Raw genomic sequence first — 14687 nt, forward strand, 5'->3', positions numbered from 1 at the left:
TATTCGAACATTTAAATGTTCCATCACTAAAGTTCGATCTTTTGTGATTCAAACATTTAAGCATTCAAATATATAAAATAGACCCTTCTAAAAATTGGATCTTGACATACTGCATCATCTGAAGCAGTCCTTCCAATGCAAGATTATTGATGAAAAACGGGATCCATCTTTCTCTGAGTTGTGGGAATCCGGGGGGAGGGGGTCCTTCTCAAAAACTAAAGTTTTGTGGTATTTGTATGAAGTACACAGACATTTTACTTTCAGGAATGTTCGCTTTTTGGTTAATTATTCTGAGAATGTTGTTTTAATCAACTGACCCCTAAATCCAAGTTCTCAGAGTTAGCCACTACTTCAACTGATGTTTAGATAAAGATAGTTATTAAACATTTACCTATCATGTCCTTTTAAAATGTCTCCCCCCCTTAAATAATATAGCTTTGACTTAGATTATGATATAATGAGGATACATGAAATTATGTTCATACATCCTTCAATAGAGCTGAAATCTTTGGAATAGAAGATAACCATCCGAATGCTGCGGAACCTGCCATTTCACAGTCAAATGTCTGGAAACAGCATGTGTCACTTTGCATGTTGTGAGGTTTCAGTCAGAACACTGCTGAATCAGTCAACAGTATGGCTACAAATATGCCCTAGCACTTTCTCATAAGAACAGGCAGAACACCTTGACACTTACCCACTCATGAAAAGTCATTGAAAGTTACCCCTTTTCCTCAGTGGGGATGTGGCCTTGTATTGTTATACTTAAGTAAGTGACAATGATGTCCAAAACCCTCCCCAACATGACTGAAGTATGTGGGGTCACAGATCCTCAGCAAACGTGCCTAGGATCTATCATCTTAACAGGGGGCACTGGCAATGCCATTTTCACTGAGGCAGCACCTAAAGGGTTGTCCCAAATTCTCTTAAAATATCATCTGAGATTTTGAGGCATGAAATTCCAGTGTGGCAATCAGTGCTGAAACCATGCTGTATACCAGTTAAAAGCTCATATTGTATTAGCTAAACAATATGTTGTTAAAAACAACCCTTTCAATCTTTAGCCAGTATCACATGACAAGAAGTAAGTCAGTATCTGGTGAGCTAGTCTGTATTTCCATACGTGTGTGTATAAGTGAACTTTCTCATATCCTTCTAGTGCTAGGAATGACCTCTTATAGTGAAGTAACTTAGATTAAAATTGTATTTGCAGCCAAGAGACAAAGACAGAAGGTCATCACCATGGAGGAAAACCATCTACCTTGACTTTCTAGAAAAGATGGAGCATAACCATTGCTAGTGGTAAGTTTAACTTCAGAAAGGGTGGAAATAAGTAAAGAGCAGTTTGAAGATGAGGAATGGAATTGTATGAATGGACTGCTCTGGGGAGGGGCTGCACAAATGCTTACTGAAAACATTGTGAACTACCATGGAGTATTAGCAGGAAGCAGAAGTACAAGAATCAATGGCTAATGAGGAGCCATTTAAAGATCTACAGTTAAAAACTTCTGTTGTCTGGAATATTTTAATTTGTTTAGGTTTGACATATTTATTTCTTTACTTATCCACCTTTTCTTGACTAGGTTGGGTTCACTAGCTTTATAGGTAGTTCTGATAGGAGACCAGAGGTTGCATTTATAAAGAATGGATGAAGTTTATCCAAAACAGCAGAAATATTCCCCTACTATTTCCAGGGGCATTAGTGTTGAATATTCAGGAGGAAGAAAATGGCAGATTTGCCAAAACAGCCTGGAAAGCGTTTGTGGATTTTGACATTCCTGTGCTGGAGATTATGAACTGAGAATATCAGGATCATCTGATGAGGTGCTATTAGAACTGGTACAGGATCTCAAAATAACACAATTCCAAAATGCAGCTGAAAAAAGTGCCACAATGCAACAAATCATGAGGGAGGTGATGGATGGTGCTGTTTGTATAGAACTGGTTATCAAAGAGATGGACATTGTAGTGTAGATGGCACAAAATGCAGAACAAAGGTGAAACTCAGAGGATTTAGACTTGCTGGAGAATACAGTATGCGGGAGAGTCAAGGACAGAAAGGGAGAGAGAGACAGAGAAGCTAAGCACCATGTAGCTCTCATTTGTGGTGGAGGGACAAGAAGAAGCTCTAAGAAACAGAACCTTTTGCAGCTTCATTTTATTAAAGCAGGTATTAAGCCTCCAAATTGCTATTATATTTGGCACATTATAAAGCATATTAGGGGGGTTGTAGAGGGTATTCATTCCTTGAATCATTTGGACAACGAGAAATACTATGAGTTGACTCTAGAATCCTCTTGAAGAAGCTGTCCTTTACTTCAATACCACATTCCTAACAATTCTAGATAATCATGCTCCAAAACGCTCCATCCGAATTAAATCTAAACCTGCCCCTTGGCTATCTAAAGATACAAGACAAAAAATGTTACTTAGAAACAAAGCTTGGTCAAAATGGCGAACTAGCAAATCTCCAATAGACCATCAGACTTTTAGGCACCTAAGAAACATTACCAAAAAAGCTATCTTCTCTGATAAAAGGAGTTATTATAGTAATCTCCAGCAAGCAAATCATAACAACCCTCAAAAATTCTGGACAACCCTAAATAAACTTCTTCACCCAGGACAGACTACCACTCCATCCCCTTCCGGGTCTGAAAAGTATTCCGCCCTTGATACAGCCAATACCTTCAACTCATTCTTTATTGATACTATTAATTCCTTGGCCTCTCATCTCTCTAGAGACAATACTAATATCCCTGACCTTCCATCCCTCAAGCTACCAACCTTTAGGCTACAACCCATCTCTACTTCCTTTATTCTGAAATGTATCCACAAACTCAAACCATGCTCCCCCTCAGCTGACCAACTGCCATCTGAATTCCTTCAAAAGCAGCCTCTGATATAGCCTATCCTATATCCATTCTCATTAATAGAACTGTAAATGAAGAAACCATACCTGATATCTGGAAAATCTCTCACATCATACCCTTACATAAAGGAGGGAACTCCTATGATTATTCTAATTATAGACCCATAGCTCTCTTATCCCCACTTGCAAAGATCATGGAAAAATGTGTTCACCATCAGTTAATGAACCACTTAATAAAAACAACATTCTTACTAACTGTCAACATGGCTTTAGGCCTTTTCATAGCACAACCACCGCTCTCCTCTCCTTCACAGACTTTATTAACAAGAATCGTAAGAATAACATCCTGTCTTCAGCTCTCTTTATTGACCTGTCCAAAGCCTTTGACATGGTCAACCACTCTCTCCTCTTAAAAATTCTCGAATCTCTTTCCTTAGAAGCTAAGGCTATCCACTGGTTTAGTTCCTATCTCACTAACAGGAAACAGGCCGTCCTCTGGAATAAGGAACTCTCATCTCTTCTCCCAATCTCACTTGGTGTCCCCCAGGCTCTATTCTTGGACCTCTTCTTTTCTCCCTCTTTATAAATGACCTACAAGTAGCTATTCCCCAGGCTACTTGTATACAATATGCTGATGACTCCACACTAATTTGCTCTTCTAAATCCATTTCCGAACTTCAAACTAATACTCAAGCTGTATTTTCCAAAGTAGAAACTTGGTTCTTAAATCGTTGCCTGCTCCTAAACGCAAAAAAACAAACTCTTACTCTTTAAGCCTACTACCAGATCCCCAGCTTTAGATTTCACTATCTTATCTAACAATGGAACCATTATATCACCTGACCCTACTACCAAACTGCTAGGTGTCACAATTGACAACAATCTTACCTTTGACTGTCATATCAATAATACCATTAAATGTGTAAACAGGAAACTTGGCTCTCTCTATAGAATTAAGACTTTCTTAACCTCCCCAGCCAAAGCTACTCTTGCCCACTCTCATCTCATTTCCACTCTTCTCTATGCTTCTCCCATCTATACTAACCTCAAGAAAAACAATCTTTCCAAACTGTCTACTACCTACAATAACATAGCTAGATTTGTTACTGGGAAGCCTTTCAGAACTCATCACTGTCTGAATCTGCAGCAACTGAACTGGCTTGAACTGACAAACATGTTACTTCTTTCCCAACTTACATTTGTCCAAAGAGCTTTCTACCAATCTCTTAACACACCTGTACTTTCTAACCTCTTAACCCCATATGCTAATCTGAACTCACTCTGCTCATCTAGCAAACTGCTAGTTACCCTAACCAAATCTAATAACCTAGCTGGTGACTCCCTCTTCTCAAACTCCATAGGTAAACACTGGAATCAACTTCCTACCGAACTTACTTCCATTCCATCTACTATTCTGTTTAAACAAAAACTCAGAACATACCTCAGAAGCCACTGGATGTGTCCCTGCTCTAATCCTGACCCACTGGATCTGGATGTGTCCCTGCTCTAATCCTGACTAAATGTTGATTCCTTCTTAACCCTCTTTCTGCCCTATTCTGTTGTGCCTCCTCCATTTCTCCCTAATCTTCCTCCCACCCTACATACTTCTCTCATATATCTCTCCTCCTTATTGGCTATGACTTTTCCAGTAAACTTGTATCTCTTTTAACTCTACTCTCTCTCTCTATTGTTGTTTCTCTTTCCTCCTTGGTCTTCCACTTTCTCTACTTGCTGTTAAAATAAGCAATAATGTTCAATATGAGGTTATTTAGATTGTCCAGAAAGTTAAACTCCTTTCCTTTTAGTAACAATGTACATTTCTCTTTCCTTGGTCTTACATTTTTTTTCTTGTTTTAAACTATGTAATAATATTCATTATGATGTCATTTAGATTGTCTAGAAATTTTTAAGTCCTATTCTTGTTTGGGTAACAATATTCATTGTCTAAGTCCTACCAGCCTGTAATCTGTTAATTGAGCTCATGATATATCTCTGATCTTTATATGTGGAGCTTTTCTCCCCGGGCCTCTACTGAAAATGGAAATATATCCAGCTAGACTAGCCCGGTTAACAAATGTAAAATAAATAAAATAAATAAATAAAATAGAATGCTGCAGTGTTCTGTCATTAATTTTGAAAGCCATTTCTTATAGCTGAGATCAATATTCATAGTTCGACTTTGTTGTCATCAGAATGATTTTACAGAGAAGTATGGAGGCTCTTTATTCAGTCCAAGGCTGTTACCATGCACAGAACAGACATGGAAAATGGACTACTGCATTTAACAATGGGTAAAGTTCATATTATGACAGGAGACTGATGTTGTCTGACTGATTAAAACACTGGAAAATAATATGTTATGCCCTATTTTGGATGCAATATTTATGCAGAATAACAGGTGTACAACATTCTATATGGTGTCAGCCAAAGGATTGCTATTTTTGTTGGGAGTTGGGACATCTGATTAGAGACTGTCCATAATGAAGGTGTGAAATTTGTGAAAAAACTAGACATGGAAATTAGGATTGTGTGGAAGGATGATGGACATAAAAGTTCTGGAACATGAAAGAAAGGTTCAACATGGAGGACATTGTGGATGAAATGTTTGTTCAGACCAAAAAGAAAAAGATAAAGTAAAGTAAGGATGAGACATGAGGGTTAGCAGTATACAATTCTTTTGAGGTTTTTGCACGGAAAAAAGAAGGTTAAATGAGGAAGGGAGTAACTAATGGAAGTGAGGATTGCGGGGCGGAGCCTAGATGGCTATCTGAAGGCAGCAGTTTTTTAGAGCTCCATAAACTAGTATCAAATTCAGGAAATTTCACTAATTTTTTTTTAACAAAACTTTATAAATATTTACTTAATAGTCTTCTTCTTCTTCTTCTTTCGGCTTTTCCCGGTTAGGGGGTCACCACAGTGGATCATCTGTCCGCTCATGATTGGCAGAGGAGTTTTACCCCAGCCGAGAATCAAAACAGAGAACCTCTTGCTGTGAGGCGGCAACGCTAACCGCTGCACCACCGTGGCCGCCCATTTAGTTAATAGTCTAAAATAACTAATTACAAATTTTGGTGGGTTTTTACAAGAAATTTCCTGTCAAAATACTCAGGAGTCTTTACACAGCAACTGAAGAGATGAGTAACCTGAAGAACTCTCACTCTGAACTGTCACTAAAAAAGGAACTCCAAATGGTAACTACCACATTACAAGAACTATCTATAAAAATGGATGATTTCAAGGTTAATCTACAAAATCTAAAAGAGAACTCTCATAAACAAACAGAAGTCTTTAAAGAAATGCTTCAGCAGCATCAGTTTAAGTTAACAACTATTGAAACTTCTTTATCTGACATCGATGGAAGACTTAAAGAAGAGGAGACACAAACAGATTTTCTCCTGAAACAAAATACCTGGCTCTCCAACAAAGTAGATGACTTAGAGAATAGGGAGAGAAGATCAAATATCAGGATTTTCGGTCTACCTGAGAATACAGAGGGAAAAGACATTATCTCCTTTCTAAATTCATGGATACCAGAAATCCTAGATCTTAATGAAGGCTTGTCATTTGGCATAGAAAGGGCACATCGTGCTTTGGGAAATAAAATTTCAGCATCTTCTCTTCTTCTGCCTCTATGCCACCAAGATCAATTATAATAAAATTTGTATCCTTTATGGACACAAAACTGGTGCTAAAAACAGCATGGAGGAAAAGTCCAATAAAATATAATCAACATTTAATAAGATTTGACAATGACTACTTCACTAAAGTTCTTGAACAGAGGAAAAAGGCATGACCACTAATAAAAATTCTGAAACAGAATAATATCAAAGCTCAAATAGCCTTCCCTGCTAAGATAAGGATACAGTATCTAAATGAGATGAGAAACTTCAACAGTCTGGAAGAAGCCTTTCAATTCATCAAAAATAATAACATTATAACCATCCTAGAGGAAATGGAATGGACATCCCCGTCACTGAAGAGATCCACTGAAAAAACTAGTTGGACTGATGTCAAAAAGAAGAAACAGAAAACTGAAACTAAACTACTTCGGTGAGGTCTCTCAAAGTATCAACTGATACCTAATAACTAAAAGACTTTTAAATGGACTAAACGTGTTACATAACATTCTTTTTCATACATATAAGTAATACTAGAGTAAAAGAAAAAGGTATGTGCTTCTATTTCCTCATATATAATTTATAAATCTAAGTTATATTTTAACTAAACAATCTATTTCTAATATTGTCATCCTTCTCACCTTGCTTTATGCTTCGTTATCTATCTTTATATATAGATATTTACCCTATTTATCTATTTATTTAGAATTCTTTTTCTCTCTATAAATATTTGTTAATTATAAGTATACCTATAGTTAGTTTTTAGTCTAGTAGTACTTCACTTGCAAAGTATTATTTCATAGTTATGTGGTAATTAATTCATTATTTCATGCTCATTTTGTTATATAGTATATTTAACCTAATTACTATTAATGATTTATAGATTTTCCCATTGCTTTATTGTGACCTAGACACTGGGTGAGATTTACCTTAGCGGTGATGTATTGGTGTACAGATGTTGTAATTCCTTTGAACGTTATTGCTGTTGGGTATCTGGTTGTTCAAAGGCTTTCTGCTCTAGAGTGTAAAGGAACTGTCATATAGATGTTGTCTCACTGGAATAGAGTAGAGGACTCTCTGTCTAACCTGGGTGAAGTTCGAGTGTTTTTGGTGTGGAGGGGAGTTCGTTCTTGGCCCTGGCTACATTGGAGTGAAGTGACGAGTTAGCATGTCGGTGTTTGTCCGTTGACTGGGGATCTCCGGTTTGGCTTGTATGATTGATATTTTATATTCCTTTGGCTTAACAAGATATGCTGCAGGCTATGGATGAAATCCCCTGAAGGACTGTTGGATGGGTGAGTCTAGCATTCAGCAAAATGTAGTCTGCGATTTTTTTTTTTTTTTACTGAAGAGGAAACATTGCTGTGAAATCTGAGAGATGTCCATGTTTGGTGAGGTGAAAAAGAGGTGATTGTGTTTTTGGCTTTAGTTTTACTGTTTAAATGGAACCAGATGCTTAAGGCGACTGTTGATTGATTTCTGAATCAGACGGTGCGTGTAGTGTCTGGTGTAGAAGCTCTCGGAAGGCACTCTTTTCATGCCTTATTTAAATAAAAGCTGATAGGGAATGATTTAATGTTTTAAAACATAATTTTTTTCTCTCTCAGGAAACAGTTTGAGCAGGGAAAATCACTCTCGAGAAGGTAAAAAGAAGCTTTTAAAATCTCTAGCTCTCACGAGCTATGTATACAGTTATGTATGTATTTAGCTATTGAATATTTAATGTAGCTATAGCAACGTACGAGAGTTGATGTGCTTGGTCACCAGTATGTGTATTCTGTAAGAAGCCTGATTGCTTATAGTAACAAAACAGGCCGAACAGCTGTTCATGATTATACATTTATTTAGGTACAGGAACTTAACACAGTATGTTTGAAGCATTTTAGTAGAAGTAAGCATTAAATCTAAGTATCTAGTCTATTAGAAACACATGAAACTCTTGTATATAAAAGTGTTCTGTTATATTAATGTGTGAATACATCTACATATACATCTCTAGGAAAACTTTACACACAACTTTAATATCAGCTGACATAATAAGAGCAAGATTTAAACATTTTGATATGGATTATTTGATCAGTCCTTTTAATATGTAGAATAATATACATATTCTTTGTCTGTTTGATTTAGGATATGATAATCATCAGTAATAGCTATTATATGTTACAAGTTTGTCTGACAAAAGTGTTAAATAGCTAATGAGTTGAAATGAAGTATTTACTGTATATCTTGGAATTTTGTGCTTCGAGCAAGTTCAGAAAATTGAATATTAATTATTACAGACATTATGTTTATTTGATTAGTTACTAATTATGTATGTATGTGTATGTATGTGTATATATGGATTCACTTCAGAAGCTCGAATTTACAAAATCTCGAACTTCACATAACCGAAACCAAAACATCGAGTTTTGTAAACTCGAACTTCTGAAATGAAACCAAAAAAAAAAAAAGACAAACTTCGCTTTTGCAGGGGGGCTTCGCACCCCTGCACCCCCCATGTGGGGGGCTGTGCCCCCCACACCCCCCCTACTTAAATATACCAACTCCAAGATCGCGCTACAGTGGGGAAATGGGAAATCTCCCATCTTGCGCTGTATGCGGCAGCGCAAAACGGGAGATTTCTCATTTCCTGTCAACACCACACAAAAAAAAAAAACATTACGTACACACAGAGCATACAAGAATCCTTGCCTCTGTGTGTACGCAATGTATTAAGGTAAGTAAACTTTTATTTTTCAACACTACACATTTTCGATTTACTGAAATCTCGATCATATGGTCTCGACCATACAAAATTCGAGATTTCAGTAATTCGATTATGTGAAGTGTATCCGTATATATATATATATATATATATATATATATATATATATATATATAGGTATGTATATGTGTGTATATATTGATATATATAAACATTTACTTCTGTTGCTGAATGATAAATCATATAAAATATTTTAATAGACTCCTATACTATTTAAGATTGTATATCTGGAGCTCTAATGAATGAAAAAAGGAAGTTAGTGGGATAGTTCACCAGATGTACCTATCTGATGGACTAGGAATGTATTTCATTCCATAGTGGGCAAGTTTTAATGTACAAACTAGTTTAATGTTATTTTCCTCTTTAATTTTTATGTTATTAATTATTTTCACCAAGCCTGACTTAATTCTATTTGATTATATTAAAGTTGACATCTTACACAGAGATAGATGAATATTTACAATCTAATATTTTTCTTTTTATTATATGTAGAGGAGATGATTTCAGAAAAATGTATTGACATTTTAAATACTTATTTAAAATAACTTGGCATGGATATCACATTACTATCTTTAAACATAAATGGATTAAATAATCCAAATAAACGATCTAGCTTACTAAAATATTTAAAGATAAATAGACCCCAATTAATCTTTTTACAGGAAACTCATTTCAAAATTAATGATAATTTTAGTTGGAATCCAAGTGATTATAGGACCTTAGCATGCTCTAAATTTTAATCTAAGAAAAGGGGAGTAATAATCTTATGGAGAAATAATTCCCTAAACCCTGAAATAGTATATAAATATATTGATAACGAAGGGCTTATAGCTATAATCATACTGAAGTTGAATAATAGGTTATGGACATTAGCTAACTTATACTGGTTTCCTGCTATTGGGACAGGAACAGTTAAAAAACATCTAGATCAAATCATAAACATTTCCAGAGGGAATCTAATAATGGGGGGGGGGGGTTAATTGTCTAACTGACACTTCTCAAACTACCAACAAAAAATCTCCATGTTTAACAGCTACTGCAAAAATACTAAAAAAATGGACTGAGTCAATAAAATTGATAGATACCTTTAATGTTATTGATAATAACTCCTTGACATTCTCTAATCAAGATTATAGGTTTGGTACTTGAACCATAATAGACAAACTTTTTATATCACAAGATCTTCAATCCAGAATTACTTCTTTTTCAATAATCCCATGCCCTTTATCAGGTCACAATTCACTAGTTCTTAAAGTACAAGTAGATTTTAAACCACTATCATTCTTTTGTAGAATACCTTCATACATTACAAAAATTAAAGAATTTAAACAATGGTTAGTGAAATAACTAAATTTATATCTAGACATAAACTATAATTCAGAAGTAAATATAGTAATGGTATGGGATTCATTAAAAGCTTATATTTATGGAAGATCAATTGGCTGATATAAAAATAAACTCAAAGAATGGGAATCTGAACTACAAGAATTACAAAGGAAACTCACATTATATAAATCAAAAAATCCCTCTGATACAATGGAGAACAAGAAGGAAATAGAAGAATTAAATAAAAGATATATTGATATTTTAAGTCATAAAACTTATTTAGCCATAGAAAGGTTAAAAATAAATGCTTATGCTACTTCTCTAAAACACCTACATAACTTATCTGTTAAAGTCAAAATGCAATCCAAATCCAATTCTATTGTTAATATCCTACACGAAGAAAGACATAAGAAGGTCTTGGAAATAGGAGATATACTAGACGCGTTCAAATCTTATTACAGTAATCATTATAAAGATACATATAATACAATTGACCATTCCTTGTTAGGAAATATGATCTCTAATATTAAATCAATACCTGATAGTTTACAAAGAAATTTACAAAAACCTATTACACTCAAAGAAGTCACAGATAAAAGTAAAGATAGTAAATCTGGTAAATCTCCTGGAATGGATGGTTTAATTTCAGAAATTTAAAAATTATTTCCCAAAAATATAATTACCTTGCTACCTAAGACATTAATTGAGATTCAAACCCATGCAATTATTCGCCCTTCATGGAAATACTCTCTAATTATACCCATTTTAAAGGAAAACAAGGATGCTAGCCTTTGCAGCTCATATAGGCCAATTTCACTACTAAATAATGATTATAAAATTTTTATGTCCATCCTGGTAAATAGAATAAAAAAATCAGTTAAATGAAATCATTACCAATAACCAGACTGGATTTAATTAGAATAGACATACACATGATAACATTAAAAGAATATTGACTTTAATAGATTATCTAAATAAAGAAAATATAAAAGCCATGATAATAGGACTGGATATTGAAAAAGCATTTGATTCCTTAAATTGGGACTATCTAATTAAAATTCTTGAAGCTTATAAATTCCCGCTTTCTTTTATCACATTTATTATAAAAGTATACAAAAATAATTTAGCCTATGTCAAATTAGGACCCTTTACTTCAAAACCTATACAAATTATGAAAGGTACTAAAGAGGGATGCCCAATGTCACCCATTTTATTTGCACTGGCTATCGAACTATTGGCTATACTAATACAAAACAATCCAAAGATAAAAGGACTAAATATATTTGACCAATATAACTCTAAGGTCATGCTCTTTGTTGATGATGTACTTCTCACTCTATTGAACTCAAAAGAGGCCTTAGATGAACTAGATATTCTATTAGAGAAATTTTATAAGATTTCAGGTCTTTGCTGTAATAATCAAAATTCTATCTATTATTAAATAAAAAAGGGCATACAAGTAGATAATAATAGTGTCATAGGAATGCAAGCTACAAAAATAAAATACCTAGGGATAGATCTATATGACAATATACAAGATATAATACAAAATAATTATAAAATGATTATTGACATAGATTCTCTAGTGAATAAATATAATAATCTGTTTTTAGTCTTTGAAGATAGACTTCAATTGATTAAAATGGTTCTTCTCCCTAAAATTTTATATATTGTCCAAGCTATTTTGTTAATTCCAGAGAGATCTTATCTTAAGAAAATAACATCAACACTGCTAAGATTCTTACAGTACCCTAAAGGAAACAAAATTGCTTATGCGCATCATATAAGACAATGGGATCAGGGAGGAATACATTTCCTAGACATTGAATCATATATAAATGCTACATTAATAAAAACTGTAATTGAATGGATTAACCCTAATTACACATCCAACTGGAAAAAATTACATACAATGATTCTATTAAATGAAAATAAACTTACTAAAAATATTACTATTATATATATGAATAATATACTATGGTATTTATTGTATATAAATCTACAATACAATATATCTAAACCAACAAAGGCATTTGTAATAAATCATTTATATGATCATTTTTAGAAAGTTTATAAATATGAACATGGAATTAAAGATCTGGTTTCCAACATTAATCCCCTTCAGCATTACAAAAAGTTTCCCAGATAGAATTCATAAAGAAGTATTTATGCACTGGGAACAGAAAAAAACTAATTTGTTGGCTCCATTGTTTAAAAAATCAAAAAGTTCTGGATATACAGTATATGATGTCAACTTATGAATTAAACTCTAATGAATGGTTAATGCTTCAGAATATATTGACATTATCCAAGGATCTATGTAGAGTATTAAATAATTTGTCATTCTCATCTTTACCTAAGTTTATAAGTAGATTGTTTGAAATTATTTATAATAATGAAAATATGAAGAATGGAACTTCTTACTTATACAACTTAATAACAAACTATAAAACAGCACCTAAAACAACATATTGGCAATTTATTACTAGAGGATATTCAATTCAATTAACCCCAGAAACTAAGTCAAATATACTACTTTCAGTAAAATTAACATCCAGTTCTCAATATTGGAGAATATTTACCTGGAAATTCCTACATAGATCCTTCTTGACTCCTGATAAAATTTCAAAATTCAATTCTTCTTGTAATGGAGTATGCTGGAGATGTCAGCAGATTGTAAAGCTGACTGGTCTCATATTTTTTTATGAATGTAGAAAAATTAAACCCTTTTGGGAAAATATTAATAACTTCTTACAGGCTATTTACACATATAATTTTGTCTTGACCAAAGCTTTAATTGTATTGAATATATTTGAAGAGGTTTATCAAAAAAGAACTAATCTTTATGTTTTATGGACAATATTAGCTATAGTTAGGAAATGCATAACAAAGAGGTGAAAGTCTACCATAGTACCTGGAAGAGAAGAATTTCTATGCTTATTAAAGAAGACAGTGTTGATGGAAGTTAAAACCAAAGAATTAAGATTGTTTCCAAGGCCATTAACTAGTAATCCTTGGAGAAAAGTTTTGTCATTTGGTTGATACTCTACAAATGGATCTAATCTCTTCTTAAAGAAATCATTCTTAAGTTAAATATCTTTATTTTGTTTAATTTGCTACCATTCATTTATTCATGTCAGGCTGTATGTAAATATGTACATAGTTCAACTTCATAGTTATTATGATTCTACATTGTAAAAGTATTTATTATTGTTGACTAATAATGAAAATAAAAAAAATTCTGAGTAAAAAAAAAAAGGAAGTGAGGATTCATCTTCTAGTAGAAAAAGAAATTGTGGAATAAAAAACAAACAGGTCCAGAAAGAATGCTGGGAAGAAATAAGTTCAGATGGTATTTCTCTTATTATCCTAAATGTAAATAGTATAAAAAGGGATTTGAAACATTATTTTATAGGGTCTATAACGTTAAAATGAAACCTGATTATATCAATGAAAAAATAATCTCAAAACCATCTAATACAACCAGAAATCTATCAAACAACTTAAAATTGCTTTGCCCCATCTCCAACTAACCCATCCCCAAAAATTACATAACCATCCTAAACCAAATCCTAAAAAAACTATATAGTCCTTCCAGGAATCCTGACTCCAACCCTAAAACTCCCATCCTGCTCCCTAAACACAAATTCCCCAATCCCTCCCTGACCCTAAAGCTTTTCTCCTGCTCCTTAATCCTAAATTCTCCAATCCCTCCTATAATTCTAAAATTCCCCTCTTGCTCCCTAAACCTAAATTAACCGATTGCGCTGTAACCCCAGACCTGCACTCCTTTTCTTCACCCTAAACACCCTTCCCTCTCTCTGACCCTAAGATCTCCTACTTGGCAAGTTAACAGTGTGAGTGAAACTTATGCTGCTGAACTACAAACAGATGCACATTGTCAACAAAAAACAACAATAAAGCAACAACTGAACAAACACAGTTAGATCAACAATAAAGCACAATTCTAACAACCACATTTTAACATAATGCTGCAACTCTTATGTTCATTAAAAGCAGACTCAATAAAATCAATGGACCCATTTGTTGCCATATTTTTCAACATATGAATTAAGAATTTGACATTATATGTTTTCAGTGTTTTCAG

The 14687-nt window shown here is 33.7% G+C and overlaps 1 protein-coding gene across 3 annotated transcripts in view; it reads left to right on the forward strand.

Annotated features, from left to right (window-relative positions):
* Window positions 1-14687, forward strand: part of LOC122813455 (E3 ubiquitin-protein ligase HECTD3-like) — a 770789-nt gene that overhangs the window by 51891 nt on the left and 704211 nt on the right. The window contains exon 1 of one of the 3 annotated variants that reach the window (XM_044085772.1): window positions 8695-8699. The exons of the other annotated variants lie outside the window; for them this stretch is intronic. Within the exon in view, the coding sequence (XP_043941707.1) occupies window positions 8695-8699 (5 nt within the window). Of the gene's footprint in view, window positions 1-8694; window positions 8700-14687 lie in introns of those variants that run through there. 3 annotated transcript variants of the gene reach the window in all.

The sequence above is a fragment of the Protopterus annectens genome, chromosome 10.part0, assembly GCF_019279795.1.
Source record: "Protopterus annectens isolate FY-2018-M chromosome 10.part0, PAN1.0, whole genome shotgun sequence".
Lineage (NCBI taxonomy): Eukaryota > Metazoa > Chordata > Ceratodontiformes > Protopteridae > Protopterus > Protopterus annectens.